At 36.6% G+C, this 17,613-nt stretch overlaps 1 protein-coding gene across 1 annotated transcript in view; it reads left to right on the plus strand.

Annotated features, from left to right (window-relative positions):
- Positions 1 to 11,259, plus strand: part of PIK3C2G (phosphatidylinositol-4-phosphate 3-kinase catalytic subunit type 2 gamma) — a 354,208-nt gene extending 342,949 nt beyond the window's left edge. The window contains exons 31-32 of the mRNA XM_036866811.1: positions 2,391 to 2,516; positions 10,957 to 11,259. Of these exons, the coding sequence (XP_036722706.1) occupies positions 2,391 to 2,516; positions 10,957 to 11,109 (279 nt within the window). The 3' untranslated portion in view covers positions 11,110 to 11,259. The remainder of the gene's footprint in view (positions 1 to 2,390; positions 2,517 to 10,956) is intronic.
- The last annotated feature ends 6,354 nt before the right edge of the window (positions 11,260 to 17,613 follow it).

Below are 17,613 nucleotides of genomic sequence, written 5' to 3' on the forward strand. Positions count from 1 at the left end.
GGAAAGGTAGAAGATAGATTTTGGTTAGAGTATAAGGTACCTGTAGAACTCTTTACAGGTCACTAGGCTGGGATCCTAAGGATGAATTACAGATTCTTATTTGGGAGTCATCAGTGGTTCTCAACTGGGGTCAGTTTTGCTCCCCAGGGGACATTTAGCAATGGCTGGGGACTTTTCTGGTGTCACAACTGGGAGGATGGTGCTATTGCAGTCTGGTAGGTAGAGGTCAGTAATGCTGTTAAACATCCTCAATGCACAGAACAGCCCCCTACAACAAAGAATCATTTGGCCCCAAATGCCACTAGTGCCAAGATTGAGAAACCCTGCTCATAAATGTCATAGTACATTAGGCATATCTTGTCTAATCAATGCATGTAGTGTATTCTTGTTCAATTTATAGAAAATAAAAATAGTAACAAGCACTTATTGAATCTTACTCTATTTCAGGCACTATACTCGCATTACATGGTTTATTTTATTTAATTTTTTGAATGCTTTGAGACAGATATCACCTTTATCCTCATATAACAGGTTAGGAAACTGATCCACAGAAAAGTTATCTACCAAAAGCCACATTGCTGGGAAATTTGGAGGCCCAGATTGCAACCAAAAAGTCCTTTTCCAGAACCATGATTCTAACCACTAAGATGAAACATACAATGATTATAGGTATGGTATCCTCAAGCCCAGTGCCCAATGGTAGAAAAGAGAGACAATTACACAGAGCAAAAACACTTTTCTCCCTTCATTTTTCTCACACACATACACACACACACAAATCAACTCTCAAATATTAATAGCAATGTTTTTTTCTGTGTCACAGAAAATTCCATTGTGCCATTGATACATTTCAGAGCTCCTCCTGCGGGAGGGTTTTGCGTGGGACAGGGATACCTTGAGCACCATCTAAAGCAGCAGGTTTGACAATCTTAGCGTTTTGACATGTGGTTGTGTCCAGATGTATTTTATCTAATTTGCAAATAATAATAAAGAGCCAGATTTTCCTAATGACATAATTTTTACCATGTAAATTAGAATGGAATAAAAGTTGGTCCTATAATAATATATGTCACATTTTCTTACTTTCCAGTATGCTTTTTTGAATGCCAAAGAAAGATGTAAAATTAAAGCTAACGACATTGGGGATGGCACTGGATGTTTACATGTGAATGGCGCTGTGATTCAGAATATAAAAATATTTGTTGGAAATTTCTGATTTAATAGTTAGAATGTATTCACCAAGAGAACCATTTAATTCCTCAATTGTGACTTTCAAATCTCCACTTAAATATAAATTACACAAGCATTTCTCATTTTATCAAACTAGATATGCATAGTTTTTTAGTACAATTTGTTCTCCATTTGGTCACAAAGATAGAACCCATTTCTCTGAAGTACAGTGGTTTCCAAATTTTTAAAACAGAGTACTCATTCTTCAAATTTATTAAGAAATAAAAATATCCATAAGAAAAAAGTGGAAAAGGAAGAGAGACATTCTGAAACCAGGATGGGGGAGCAGGGGTGTTAGGATAAACTAGAGAGAGGGGGTCCAGAGATCTACTCATTTGACATCATTGATCTACCCATCAGGCAGCAACTTAGGCAACTTTGGGACCTCCACAGGACACAATTTTAAAAGGATTATCCAATATATTTTAGGATAATTTAGATAATAAAATTATTATAACTCTTAAAGTCTTATAAGTATATTAAACTTGTAGGTCTAATTGATATTTTTCTGTTTGAAAATGTGATATTATATAATATGCATTTACATATCATTAAATGCTACATCTTATGTGCTAAACTTGAATTATTTATTTTCAAGTGGTGTACAGTCTCCTGAGGCACTCAGTTCCTGGCTCTGCCTGTGGGTTATATTCATCTCTTGACCATTTCTGTCAAAAATGCAAATTTAGCTAGTGGGAACATGCTATAAAGCACAGGAAGCTTAGCTCGGTGCTCTGTGATGACCTAGATGGGTGGGAGGGAGGTCCAAGAGGGAGGGGATATAGGTATACATATAGCTGATTCACTTCATTGTACAGCATAAACTAACACAACATTGTAAAGCAATTATACTCCAATAAAAAAAATGCAAATTTAGTTTTTACTATAAAAAGCTAAAGCCAATCACATTTAATGGACTTTTAAATGTAGTTCTCTGACACAACACTTAATTTAAGATGGACAGTTTTACTCTTTTAAACTGTATTTTGGGATTATTTTTGAGCAATGATGTATTTCTTTTGATTGTTCTCTTATTTTCTGATAAACAGTGACTGTAATAAATCTTGATCCTGCCTTTGGTCTAGATAAATTTAGTAGCTGTGTACTTGTTTTCTTTAATAGTGATGCACATTAATATTTATAACCATTTTCCTTTGCAGCATCTCCCAGATGGCTCCACGCCCAGTGCACATGTTGAATTTTATCTTTTACCGTATCCCAGTGAAGTTCGGAGGAGGAAAACAAAATCTGTTCCAAAATGTACCGACCCCACTTACAATGAAATTGTAAGTATGAGTCAACTCTTGTCCAGTCGTTTTGTACTTTTCTTGCCATTTTTCAGCTTGACCAAATATGGAAAATTTACAGTAATTGGCAGCATTATTCCATAAAGGGAAGACATTTCCCAAAATAGCCACTGTCTGCCGATCACCGTTCTTGATGCTATAGGAACTGGAAAATACAGATACTGCTTTCAAAGTGCTTATGAACCAATTTTCAAATTGTGGCTAGCCTCCATCAAAAGCCCAAGACTTTACAGCATTTGTTTCACCTACTAACATTATCCCTGACTCCACCTCATTTTCTCTAACAAGTTTTTCTTTACCTGGTTTTCCTTACCTAATAACTTTATCATAGTCTAACCTGTGTATAGCAATAAACTTTATAAAATCTCTTTTGAAACACTGAAAAAAATAAAGAAGTACAAAGTACAAATTATATTGAAGTTAATTTATATTTTATATAGCTCTCTAATTCATTTGTAGTATATGATTTGAACATCTGATCTCCTAATTCTGTCTAAGGCAAACCCTACATTTATTCTCTTGATTCCATCCTTTCCCATCTCCTCTGTACCTTGCTCACTTAATTATATGCTCACCTTTTCTTAAGGCTATCTCATCCACTGGATCCTCAACTCAGAAATCTTAAAAAAACAAAACAAAATAAACCCTTCAAGTCAGCCTTTCTAAAGCATCCAAATTTTCTTTCCCTCGCTATCACCTCCAAACTTTTGCAAAATTAACACATTTCCTGCTCTCGGTTCATCACTTCCTTCTCACCCTTTAATCCTCTGCGATGTGGATTCTGACCTTGACTGATGCTGTTTTATTCAAATGGCATCAAAAGACTCCTAATTGCTCAATCCAATGAGCCATCAGGCTCTCCTCTCCGGAACAGTTAGACAGCAGCACTGTTAACTGCTTCCTCTTTCTTTACACCTCCCTTTTGCTTCTTAAGTTCTACCTTTTCTCTTTTTTTAATCAACATAATTAATTTTTATTGGAGTATAGTTGCTTTACAATGTTGTGTTAGTTTCTGCTGTACAGCAAAGTGAATCAGCTATAGGTATTACATATATCCCCTCTTTTTTGGATTTCTTTCCCATTCAGGTCACCACAGAGCATTTAGTAGAGTTCCCTGTGTTATACAGTGGGTTCTCATTAGTTATCTATTTTATACATAGTAGTGTATACATGTCAGTCCCAATCTCCCAGTTCATCCCACCTGTCCTTACCCCCCTTGGTGTCCATACATTTGTCCTCTACATCAGTGTCTCTATTTCTGCTTTGCAAATAAGTTCATCTGTACCATTTCTCTAGATTCCACATATAAGCAATATTATACAGTATTTGTTTTTCTCTTTCTGACTTACTTCATTGAGTTCTACCTTTTCTTAATTCCCTTCTATCTTCTCTAACCACGCTCTCATTTTCCTTCATTGCCATTCTTCCTCTGAAAATATTTATTTGCTGGAGTTCCATGACCTACCCTCATCTCTTGATATATACACTCAAAAGCATCTTATGTATCTACAAATTTTCATTTGTTGATAAATTTTCATTTATCACTTGAAGGTTGCATCTGAATTTATTCCTCAAACCCTGGCTTCTCTCCCAAGCTTTAAACCTATACTTCTACCTGATTATTAAAGAGCCCCTTTAGGATGCCTCCTACGCACTTTTAAACCAGGCTTTCCTACTCTGTTTGCCATCTCCTCGGAAGAAACTTTCTAATGACATCACCCTCTCCCTCACTCACAAGTCCAGTTAATCCCCAAGTTTTGTCAGTTCTACTTGTGCAGCCACCTGCCTCTTCAATCCATCTTCTCCTCTGTGTCCCATCGCTACTTCTTTGTTTGAAGGCCTTGCAACTTTCGCTAATATAATAGCCTCCTATCAGCCTCCTATCTTGTGTTTTTCAATTAAATCATTCAAATTTCTATCTAAGGTGTCAAAAACTACTCATATTTATTATTCTCCTACTTAACTTTTTTCAAATGTTCCTTACTGCCTACTGAATAATATCCAAAATCCCAAGTGTGGCATTCACAGCCTTTCAAATTTGACTCAGTAATTTTCCTGAGTTGTTTCTGGACCAATATCATCCTTATATACTTTTTCAAAAAAATTTTTGTTTTGAGGTAATTGTAGATTCACAAGCAGTTGGAAGAAATAATATATAGAGAATTCAAATACCCTTTAACCACTTTCCTGCAATGGTAACACTTTGCCTGACTGCTGACAATATCACTACCAGGAAATTGACATTGATACGATCCACTGACCTTATTCTGATTTCTCCAGTTTTATATGTGTTCTTATGTATATGTGTGCATGTTTAGTTCTGTGCATCTATGTCACGCGTGTAGGTTTGTGTGATCACCCCCACAGTCAAGGTACAGAACATTACATCACAGTGATTCCTGGTGCTACCCTATTATAGCCGCAGACACTCTTCTCCCTCTAACGCCCCATCCCCAAACCCTGGCAACTATTAATCTATTCTCTATCTCTATAACCTTGTCATTTCAAATGTTATGTAAATGGAATCATACAGTTTGTTACATTTTCACTTACCATAGTTCCCTAGAGATCCATCCAAGTAGCTGCATGTATCAATAGTTTGTTCATTTTCACTGCTAAGTAGTAGTCATGGCATGGAGGTATGACAGTTTCTTTAACTGTTTACCAATTAAAGGACATCTGGGTTATTTCTGGCTTGGGGCTATTGCACACAAAGCTGCTGTGCACATTGATATATAGGTTTTTGTGTAAACATAAGCAAACGCTCATGATGTAATTACTGGGGTATATGGTATATGGTAATGCCATACATAGTTTTTCAAAAGACTGTCAAACTCCTTTTCTGTACCATTTTACACTCCCACCAGCAATGTTTGTGCCAATTTCTCTACATCTTTGCCAGCATTTAGTGTTATCACTATATTTAATTTTAGTTCTTTTGAAAGGTATAGAGTGATAGCTCATTGTGGTTTTAATTTGCATTTATCTAGTAGCTAATGGTGCTGAATTTTTTTCATGTGCTTATTTACCATCTGCATACCCTCTTTCATGAAATGTCTCTTTGTGTCTTTGTTCATTTTCTAATTAGATAGTTTGCATTTTTACTCATTTTTACTGTTGACTTTTGAGATTCTTTATATACTATGGATAATAGTCCTTTGTCAGATGTGTGGTTTGCAAATATTTTCTCCCAGTCTGTAGTTCGACTTTTCCTCCTTTTCTCAGGGATTTTCACAGAGTAAAAATTTTCAATTTTGATGAGACCCAGTTTATCAATTTTTTTTCTTTTGTAGACTGCATATTTGGTGGCAAGTCTAAGAACTCTTCACCTAGCGCTAAGTTCTAAAGATTTCCTCCTATATTTTTTCTAAATGTTTTATAGTTTTACATTTTACATCTAAGTCCATTATTCATTTTTAGTTGATTTTTGAAGAAAGTGTGAGGTTTAGGTTGAGGTTCACTTTTTTTGCCTATGAATGCCAGTTATTTCAGTGCCATTTATTGAAAAAGCAATTCTTCCTATGTTAAATGTCTTTTGCACCTTTGACAATAATAAGTAAGGAACATTTGTTTGCTCATGCCCTTCCATTGCCCCATACTTAGTCATATTCTCAAGTCACATCAGACAGCTTGTCATTCCCTGAATAATCCCTATGACCTCTGTGATAGAGCTCATGTAGCTGTTCACCCTCCTGCCCTTCTCTGCCAACTTTGAGGTTTACCTCAAATATGGACTCTGAGAACCAGTCTCTCTTCCCTGTCTCTTACGCCACATTTACCATCTCTTATTTATTCCTACACAGACTTTTTTCTTCTAGTACATTGAAAACTTCTTGAGGACAAGGAAAATGTCTTAGCTTTCTTAGTATCTTTGAAACTTAGCTACTTCTAAAAAGATTTGTGGAATTAAATATTTGGGATAGTTTTATAAGTGACACTTTATGTGTACTGTATAAAATGTAAAACTATCAAACATTTATATATATTCAAATAATAGATATTTTAGTAAGGAAATATATTTTGACATTTTATTATTTGTCATGATGTCAACAGCTAGAGGTATACACCTCCCAACTATATATCCCTAGTTTCCTTACGTTCTGGGTATAAGACCCCCTACATGAATATCAAGAAACTTCTCAGACTGCATGCTGTACTTCAGCATTTGTATCTAAGGAAACACATAATGATGAAAAGCCACTAACAATCCAGGAGTTTAAATAAATTTGTGTTTTATTTATCTCAAGCTATATGTACTATAAAAACCAGTAGTAAATGCACATGTGTGGAGATTATTTTATGATGCTTGCTGTGTCCATAAATTGTCTCACGGCTTGCAATAATTCTGAGTCCCACACATTCATGGCCCATTGATTAGAAATCACTGCAATACTTTTCTCCATCAGCCCACACTTGTAGCTTGGACACACACTGTTTATACATTGAACACATTTAAAATTGTTTCAAAAACAATAGTTCATAGTCTATGCGTAGCAAACTCCAATTTATACATAACCCAAATGAGAGGAAATGTGAATTAGTGTATGGATAAGTGACTAATAGTAATGATCATCATATAAACAATTTTGACAGGGAAGCTGGTTGAATTTAGAAAGCCATGAGAAGAAAAACACTAACAGTATTTTAATTTTTCTCCCATTATGCTGTGTATCAATATAAAAATCTTTATTTATAACAAATGCAAAAAAAGTGCACCAGTTTTAACTGTGGTTTTACTTTCTCTCCCCCTCAGCTGTGATATAGACCCCCATCTCTGTGCCAAATCCCTCAATTATTTCTGTGCATTCTTAGCAACACCTTATACAGTCGTCCCTCATCCCTTTTTATCTGCAGGGAGATTGGTTCCAGGAGCCCCGAGGATACCAAAATTCATGGGTGCCCAAGTGCTTTATATAAAATGGCATAATATTTGCATATAACCTATACACATCCTCCCATATACTTTAAATCATCTCTAGATTACTCACAATACTTGATACAATGTAAATGCTATGTAAATAGTTGCTGGAAATTCAACTTTTCCTTTTTGGAACTTTCTGGAATTTTTTCCCTGAATATTTTTGATTTGTGGTTGACTGAATCCATGGATGCAGAACCCATGGATACAGAGGGCCAACTGTATGTGCTTTCTAAGGAGCCCAGTAAGTTATCACATGGCACCTACCTTGTTTTTAACTTCTCCCCCTGCTTTGCTTCCTGTGTACTGCTACATCAGCCACTCTGGGATTTCTCAAACTGCCAAAGCCAGGCAATGGTCTGGGAAGTGGGAGAGAACAACCTCACTCCCCTTCTTATATAAATCTCTTAGAGGAATACAAAGTGAATATTACATCGCGTCACCTTAAAAAGCTTTTCATGAAAATAGTCCGTTCAATTGTTATTCATAACCCTCTTTCTCCCTAATATTCTGAGAAAGGCTGGGTCAGGACCACTGCCAAGTGTCCCTTTAGTATCCACCCTGCAGATACTAAAGCTCTGATACAGGGCCAAACTTGTCACCTTGACACTTCCCAGAGTGATTCGCAATAGGATTGCCAGCAGTCTTCCTAAGAACGCCTCTCACATGCAAATCCCTGTGGTAGACATGACTGGTCTCAGGATGGGGCAGGGCTGATGGTCGGAGCGCTGCTGGAATTGCCCTACAGCCTTTAATAAGCACAGCTGGGATTCTGACTCCAGTGCCATTGCTCTTTCTACTCTACGACCTTTGGCATCTGGTTAAGAACCATTATTTTTTTAATGATTCATTAGAAATACAGATTCTATTTTAAAACAGAATTATATTGTTATAGTCAATGTATGTTGTACATTGTATTCCTTCCTTTTTTTCTATTGAAGTATAGCCAGTTTACAATGTTCTGCGAATCTCTGCTGTACAGCAAAGTGACTCAGTTATACACATATAGACATTCTTTTTTTTATATTCTTTTCCATTACGGTTTATCACAGGATATTGAATATAGTTCCCTGTACTATACAATAGGACCTTATTGTTTAACCATTCTATATATAATAGTTTACATTGTATTTCTTTCTTAGATATTATCCTACTTAATTAAATTACCCTAAACAGTGTTTTTCTACTTGATGTGACAATTTCAAACCTACAAATTCAATGTTTGTCAGAAGGCAATGAAGACTTGACACATGCCTATGGGTAAAAAGTATTATAAAGTGAAATTAAAAGAGCTGTGCATTTTTGGTTCTGTTTATGTTAAGGCACAATACATATTAAATCATTTGGTGAAAAGACTAGATACCCAGGTTATCGATATGTGGTAGGATACTCTTTCCTGATGCCGAGCCACAGCTCCCAGTCAGCCACGCAATCACGAGAGTAAACAGCCAATACGCTTACAACCATTTGGTACCCAGACAACCATTCCATTTTTCACTTTCAGTACAGTATCCAATAAATTACATGAGACATTCTGAGCACGTTTAAGGTAGTTAGGCTAAGCTATGATGTTTGGTGGGTTAGGTATATTAAATGCATTTTCGGCTACAATATTTTCAATTTACCATAGGTTTATCAGGATGTAACCCCATTGTAAATGGAGGAAGAACTGGAGTTGACAACAGATTTATATAAATATGAATCATTGATACTGATATGTTTCTTAGAAAGTTACATCTTTAGCACTAATTTATATGATTCACAGAGTTCTTAAGCCAGACTTTTCCAAAGGCCTAATGCTTGGAATTATTCCATTTTTCTTCACACACACTAACACTTCGAGGGCCCTTTCATCTATTTTCTCTGTAAAATAGGAGATGAGTTCATCTGCTGAACGTGTTGTGGGGAGGAAAATGGAGGATAATTTAGACAGTTCAAAATAACCACTGTAGAGAAAAGGAAAGGAGCTTACTCTGAAGTCCTGGGAAGATAAGCATTCAGGAGGCAAGAGTGGTTCACGGGGTCCACGTTGAGCATGCCTTTGCGATGAAAGATGAATTACATTGGTAGGCTTTTGAAATTTTTAAGGCAGCCCTTAAAATCCTTTACTATCCAGGGGAACTCAATAAATTAAATGGAATAATTTGAATCAGCTGTCCTAAGAAACTTAAAAGGTAATCTCCTTTCTGGAATGGGAGCAGGATTCTAGAAGAGTTGGTAGCCAGGAGATGTCACACGAAGCAGAGTAGACTGGATTAGCATATTATATTGTATCTCATTCCCTTGACTGGATTATTATTTACTTGATAAGTAAATCATTGTTCAGAGCAGCTAACAGATTGATCTTGAATGGAATTTCATTGATAAATTAATGGGTTCGTAAATGGTAGGCAAATGCGGTACGATGGGCTAGAAATTGCATCCTTACACACCGAGCAGGCCTCCCAGTGGATTCCAAGGCCTTTCCTCTCAATTTGTTTCCTCTGATTCCTTTTTGCATATATAGAGAACGCTTCTTTCTATCTTGTAGTTTAGCTGTAAAAAGCAAGCATGTTTGTATCATCATATGAAACTCCTCCAAATGTGTTATAAGGAGTTTCCTTGGCAACCATATTGGGTCTATACACAGCTCTCCCCTCCTCTGACGTATAACTAATTTCTTGATAGTACTACACTTTTAAAGCTTCTTTACCACTGCAGGCACCCAGTGGTAATGCCTGTGACTTACTTCTTGGATATTATAAAACACACAGTTGAACAGCTCTCTTTTTTAAAAATAGTTACATGACTAGTAAGTGAAAAAGAGAAAAACACAAAACTATACACACAACATAATTACAGCTCAGATTCTTAAAAAGTAATTATATATAGAAAACAAAAAACGCATCAAAGTGTTAACTGTACTTATCTCCTAATGGTAGAAATAGAAATCTTTCCTTTCTTTTTTATTCTTTTTTTTGTTTCATCCCCATATTTTATTTAATGAGCATATATTTTCATAACTAAAAATTAAACAATTTTAAATAAATTAAAGTAACCATAGAGTGCTTCACATGTAGAAGGAAATACTGTACTCCATTAAATTAACACAAGGAAATCATGGAGATTGGTCTGCTTTCCTCATTAGCCTTCAACAAAGAAAGATAGTGTTCAAGGTCCCATGTTGCACAATAAATCCAAGGACAGTTGAAAGGTGACAGGTATTTAAATTTATTCCTAGAGGATGATTTACAGTCATTAAATTTGGGATAGACAATTTTTAATGGAATCAGAGTAAATTCTAAGCTTCTTAGAGAAATATTCTGCCATTAAAACTCCTTTATGTTAGCAGAACCTTTAGCTCTTCAGAATTAGAGTTAGAAATGAAAGATTCTAACATTAACCTGTCCATTCCAAGGTACAAGATATCAGCGTGCAAATATTTTTGTTAAAAGCAGTATTTTTTAAAAGATGCATTTAAGCGTATCTGATTTATATTCTCATTATTCTCTCCCTTTTTAGGTAGTATATGATGAAGTCACAGAGCTCCAAGGACATGTTTTAATGCTTATTGTAAAGAGCAAAACCACCTTTGTAGGAGCAATTAATATCCAACTCTGTAGTGTCCCACTCAAGGAAGAAAAATGGTATCCACTAGGAAACAGTATAATTTAAGCATTGCTGTGAACATACGCATTCATTACTCGTATTTTTTTCACTTTGGGGCCTCTCTACCACAAGATCAGGACATTTTTGTTATCAAAGATAGCATGGTGGGGACTTCCCTGGTGGCGCAGTGGTTAAGAATCCACCTGCCAATGCAGGGGACACGGGTTTGATCCGTGGTCCGGGAAGATCCCATATGCCGCGGAGCAACTAAACCCACGTGCCACAGTTACTGAAGCCCGCGCGTCTGGAGCCCGTGCTCCTCAAAGAGAAGCCACCGCAATGAGAAACCCACGCACCACAACGAAGAGTAGACCCCGCTTGCAGCAACTAGAGAAAGCCCTCTCGCAGCAACGAAGACCCAGCACAGCCAAAAATAAATAAAGAAAAAAAAAAAAGGTAGCATGATGGTGTACTAAGGACACAAAGAAAATAAATCAGAATCAGTCTTTTATAGTTATTTATTCTCTACCTGTGTTTCATTGTTTTCTTAGAACCTTTTTTCCAATTGATTGTGTAAAATTCAATGTATAAAATTTAAAAAAGGACATTTAATGTGTCTTTTAAATCAAACATGTGTTCACGTTTTATGTGCCTACAGTTAAAAGCAATACTTTAAATGTATTTTCCAAAAAAAGACAAGCAAATAAATAAATCTCATCAATTACTTCAAGACCTAAGTACATCTGTAACAAATGTTTAAAATTTGAATTAAATATATATACCTACATATCCACTTATAATCTTATTGAGGGGATTAGTAAGCTCTAGAAGAATGTTGTATTAATTTCTGTCAGAAAAGACAAACATAAATGCCTGAAATTCTTAAATGCAATTTTTGGAAGAAACTTTGTAGTTTTTCACCCTCTTCAGCACCAATCAATTCATCATCACTGGATTTCACCCAAACAGAGGCATTATCACATTTTAAACTTCATTATCCGCTAATTCAAAGATCTCAAACTCTGAAACTCTCCCCTCTGATCAAAACCTCTTCTATGCACAACAAAAAGTTTTCTTACTTCTGAACCTACTTTCATATTCATCATGACCAGAGTAAACAATCCTGCAGATTTCCACCTGCAAAGTAGGTATAACTCAAGGCACTATGCCACATTCTTTAAGAGGATCAAATCGTTTTTTAAAAATTTCTTCCAATTAAATTACTAAATCCCTTGCTTTACTCAGTGTTTTCCTGTGTGTGGATAAAAAAGTAATTTTTTATATGGTCATCTGCATAACCATGTAAACATGTAAAAGACTGTACACTTATTCATTGAAAATATTTGAGTGCCTGGTATGGGTTGATGTAGTTTTTTTTTTTTTTTTTTTTTTTGATATAGTCTTGTTTCAAACACATGATCATGTGAGTCAAGTAAGCCATAATGCTCTGGGCAATGGTTCTATGTTTCAGGTCCACTCACTCTCCCTTTTCTAACAGATAGTGATTCCTCACCCTTCTCTCTGCTGAAACCTCATCACCCTCTACTGTAATCCTCACTCTCAGCTGATGACTTTGTTTCCTACTTCACTTAGAAATTGGAATCAGTCAAAAGAAAACCTCTACCTATTCCACTAGCACATCTACCTGCCCAGCAGATTCTATGTTCCTCCTTCCTACTTATTACCATGGAAAAATGACCCAAGCTCCTAACCATAACCAATCTCTCAACTTGTACATTTGATCCCAGCCCCTCTCACCTACTCACAAGCATTACTGAAACTCTCCTCTATTCAAAAGCATCATTTCTTTATTCTCTACTGGATAATTCACTTCGGCATACAACCATGATGTTACATGGTTACATGATGGTACAAGCATCATAAAAAACTTCTTGGCACCTCCATCTCCCTTCCAAATACTCATCCAATTGGCCTGATCTTCTTTATAGCAAAACTCTTCAAAACTATTCTCTCTAATCTCTGCCTCCAGTTTCTCTCCTCTCATTTTCTCTCAGACCATTCCAAGGAGGTGTTTGTCCCAAACACTTCAACGAAACTGCTTTTGTCAAGGTCCCTTCTGACCTCCACATAGCTAAATCCAAAGGTCAATTTCCAGCCCTGATCTGAGCTTACCTATCAGCAGTATTTGACACAATCAATAACTCTCTTTCTCAATACTCTTCATTTGGCTTCCAGAACACAACACCCTCTTGTGCTTTCCTTCTATATAACATGAGTCCCTCCTTCTCAGTCTTCTGTGAAGGAGCATCCTCTTTTCCACAGTCTCCAGTGTTGGAGTGTCCAGGACTTACTCCTTGGTCCTCTTCTCCATCAGCTTTCACTCCCTAGTGACCTCATCTATTTTGATGGCTTTAAATATCATCTGTATGCTGATTATTCCCAGTTTCCCAGTTTTATAACTTCAGCCCAAGGAGTGGCCAAGATGGTGGAGTAGGTAGACTCTGAACTCAACTCCTCCCACAGGCACACCAAAATTACAACCACATACAGAGCAACTATTAATGAGAACAATCTGAAGACTAGCAGAAAATATCTACAACTAGAGATAGAAAGAAGGAATCACAATGAGATGAATAGGAGGAATGGACACACGGTATAGTCAACACCCACACCCATGGGTAGGTGATCCACAAGTGGGGGGATAATCACAATTGCAGACATTCCCCCCAAAGATCAAGGAGTCTGACCCCACATTAAGCTCCCCAGACCAGGGGCCCTGCACTGGAAAGATGAGCCCCCCAAAACATCTGACTTTGAAGGCCAGCAGAACTTGTATTCAGGAGAATTGGAGGGCTGTAGGAAAGAGACTTTGCTCTTAAAGGGCCCACACAAACTCTCACATGCCCTGAGACCTAGAGCTGAAGCAGTGATTTGAAAGGACCCCAGGTCAGACCTACCAGTTGATCTTGGAGAGCCTCCTGGAAAGGCAAGCTATAACTGGAACTCACCCTGGGGGCATAGATGCTGGTGGCAGCCTTTGAGAGCTTGTACTACCACAAGGACACTGGTGCTGGCAAGAGCCATTTTGGAGCACTCCCTCTAGCTTATTAGCATCTGGACCTGGGCCCACCCACCAGCAGCTGGCAGCCACTGCACTAGGCAGGGCTGACACCAATCAGGCTGGGGGCTGGTCACGCCTACCAACACTCTCACAGTAGGTGGCCCCACAACAACAGAAGGGCCCATTCAGCCCCCACAGGGGGCACTCCTAGAGTATATAGCTCTGGTGATAGAGAGGAGTGTGCTTCTGGACCCAGTAGGATGTCTCCTACATAAGGCCACTTTTCCAAGATCAGGAAATATATCTGACTTACGGAATACCTAGAAATAAAAACAGAGAGTCAGACAAAATGAGGTGGCAGAGGAATATTTCTGAAATGAGGGAACAAGATAAAACCTTAGAAGAAGAGCCAAGTGAAGTAGAGATAAGCAATCAACCCAATAAAGAGTTCAAGGTAATGATTATAAACAACTCAGGTGAAGAATGGATGAACACAGTAAGAATTTCAACAAAGAGTTAGAAAATGTAAAAAACTAAAACAGAACTGAAGAATACAATAATTGAAACAAAAAATACACTAGGAAGAATCAACAGTAGATTACATGATACAGAAGAACGAATCAATGAACTGGAAGACAGAGTAGTGGAACTCAATCAATGTGATACACCACATTAACAAACTGAGGAATAAAAATCATATGATCATCTCAGTAGATGTGGAAAAAGCTTTTGACACAATTCAACATCCATTTATGATAAAAACCTTTCAACAACGTGGGTATAGAGGAAACATATCTCAACATAATCAAGACCGTATATGACAAGCCCACAGCTAACATAACAGTAAAAGCTGAAAGCATTTTCTCTAAGATCAGGAACAAGACAAGGATGCCCATACTCACCATTTTATTTAACATAATATTGGAAGTTCTAGCCACAAATAATCAGAAAAGACAAAGAAATGAAAGGAATCCAAATTGGAAAGGAAGAAGTAAAACTGTCACTGTTTGCAGTTAAGATGATACTGTATATTGAAAATCCTAAAGATACCATCAAAAAACTATTAGAACTCATCAATGGATTCTCTAAAGTTTCAGGATACAAAATTAACATAGAGATCTGTTGCATTTCTATACACTAACAGTGAACTATCAGAAAGAGAAATTAAGAAGACAATCCCATTTACAATTGCATCAAAAATAATAAAATACCAAGGAATAAATCTTACCAAGGATGTAAAAGACCTGTACTCAGAAAATGATATGATATTGATGAAAGAAAGTGAAGATGACACAAACAAATGGAAAAATATATTGTGCTCATGGATTGGAAGATTTAATATTGTTAAAATAACCATATTACCCAAAGTAATCTACAGATTCAATGCAATTCCTATCAAAATACCAATGGCATTTTTCACAGAATCGGAATAAATAATTTTAAAATTTGTTTGGAAACATAAAAGACCTTGAGTAGCCAAAACAATCTTGAGAAAAAAGAACAAAGCTGGAGGTATCATGCTCTACAAAGCTACAGTAATAAAATAGTATGGTAGTAGTGACACACACACACACACAAAAAACCCCACATCAATCAATGGACCAGAATAGAGAGCCCTGAAATGAACCCACACTTATACGGGCAATTAATCTACAATGAAGGAGGCAAGAATATACAATGGGGAAAAGACAGCCTCTTCAATAAGTGGTGTTGGGAAAACTGGATAGCCACATGCAAAAGAATCAAGCTGGACTACTTTCTCATACCATGTACAAGGATAAACTCAAAATGGATTAAAGACTTAGTGTAAGACCTAAAACCATAAATATCCTAGAAGAAAACATAGGTAGTATACTCTTTGACATTGGTCTTAGGCTTATTGTTTTGAATCTGTCTCCTGAGGCAAGGGAAACAAAAGCAAAAGTAAACAAATGGGACTACAGCAAATTAAGAAGTTTTTCACAGTGAAGGAACTATCAACAGAACAAAAAGGCCACCTACTGAATGGGAGAAGATATTTGCAAATGATATATCTGATAAGGGGTTAAAATCCAAAATATACAAAGAACACATACAACTCAACATCAAAAAAACAAACAACCCATTTAAAAAATGGTCAGAAGAACTTTTTTAAAGACATTTTTCCCAAGAAGACAAACAGATAGGCAAAAGACACATGAAAAGATGCTCAACATCTAATCATCAGGGAAATTCAAATTAAAACCACAAAGAGCTATCACCTCACACGTGTCAGAATAGTTGCTATCAAAAAGACAACAAATAACAAGTGTGGGCAAGGACGTGGAGAAAAGGGAACCTTCATAGACTGTTGGTGGGAATGTAAATTGGTGCAGTCACTATGGAAAACAGTATGGAGGTTCCTCAAAAAATTAAAAATAGAACTACACAATCCATCAATTCCACTTCTGGGTATTTTCCAGAGAAAACAAAAACACTAATTAGAAAAGATATATGCACCCCTATGTTTATTTCAGCATTATTTACAATAGCCAAGATATGGAAATAACCTAGGTGCCCAATCAGAGAATGAATAAAGAAGATGTGGTGTATACCTACAACGGAATATGACTCAGTCTAAAAAAATAATGAAATCTTGCCATTTGCAACAACATGGATGGACCTGGAGGGTATTATACTAAGTGAAATAAGTCAGACAGAGAAAGACAAATACCATACCGTGTGATTTTCACTTAATCTAACAAACAAAGAAAATGAACAAACAAACGTAACAAAACAGAACAAACTCATAAAAACAGAGCAAATAGGCAGTTACCAGAGGGGAGGAAGTTGTGGGAAGAATGAAAGAGGTGAGGGAGATTAAAAGGTACAAACTTCCAGTCACAAAATAGATGAGTCACGGGTATGAAATGTACAACATGAGGAATATAGCCAATTATAATATCTCTGTATAGTGACAGATGATAACTAAACATATCATGGTGATCATTTTGTAATGTATAGAAATATCGAGCGAATCACTATGTTGTGCACCTGGAACTAACGTAGAGATCTAGGTCAATTACACCTCAATGTGAAAAAGGTATGTAGACACTGAAAGGAAATACATCAAAACGTTAACAATGGTTATCTCTGTGGGTTGGGGATTATGGGTGATTGTTAATTTTCATACTTCTATGTACTTCTAGTTGTCCACAATGAACATGTTTTGCTTGTAAAATTAGAAAGAAAACAATACCATTAAAATAAATATCATTTAAATATAATAACTCCCACCCAGAACCCCTCCCAAATTCTAGAGTTCCATATCCAACTGCCTACACAGCATCCCCCTCGAATATCTATTATCTCAAACTCAGCATGTTTAAAACTAGACTCCTGATCAGTTTTAAATAGCAAAAAACTTGACGTCATCCTTGATACCCACTTCCTTGCTCTTTCTCTGAGTATAATTCAGTCCATAAGAAACTCCTGCAGCTCTGCCTTCAAAACTTTTCCCAAATCCAACCACTTGCCACTCTCCATCTGCTTCCTCTCTGGTTCAAGGTACTCCTATTAAATTTGTCCCA

This window comes from Balaenoptera musculus, chromosome 10 (assembly GCF_009873245.2).
Source record: "Balaenoptera musculus isolate JJ_BM4_2016_0621 chromosome 10, mBalMus1.pri.v3, whole genome shotgun sequence".
Taxonomy (NCBI): domain Eukaryota; kingdom Metazoa; phylum Chordata; class Mammalia; order Artiodactyla; family Balaenopteridae; genus Balaenoptera; species Balaenoptera musculus.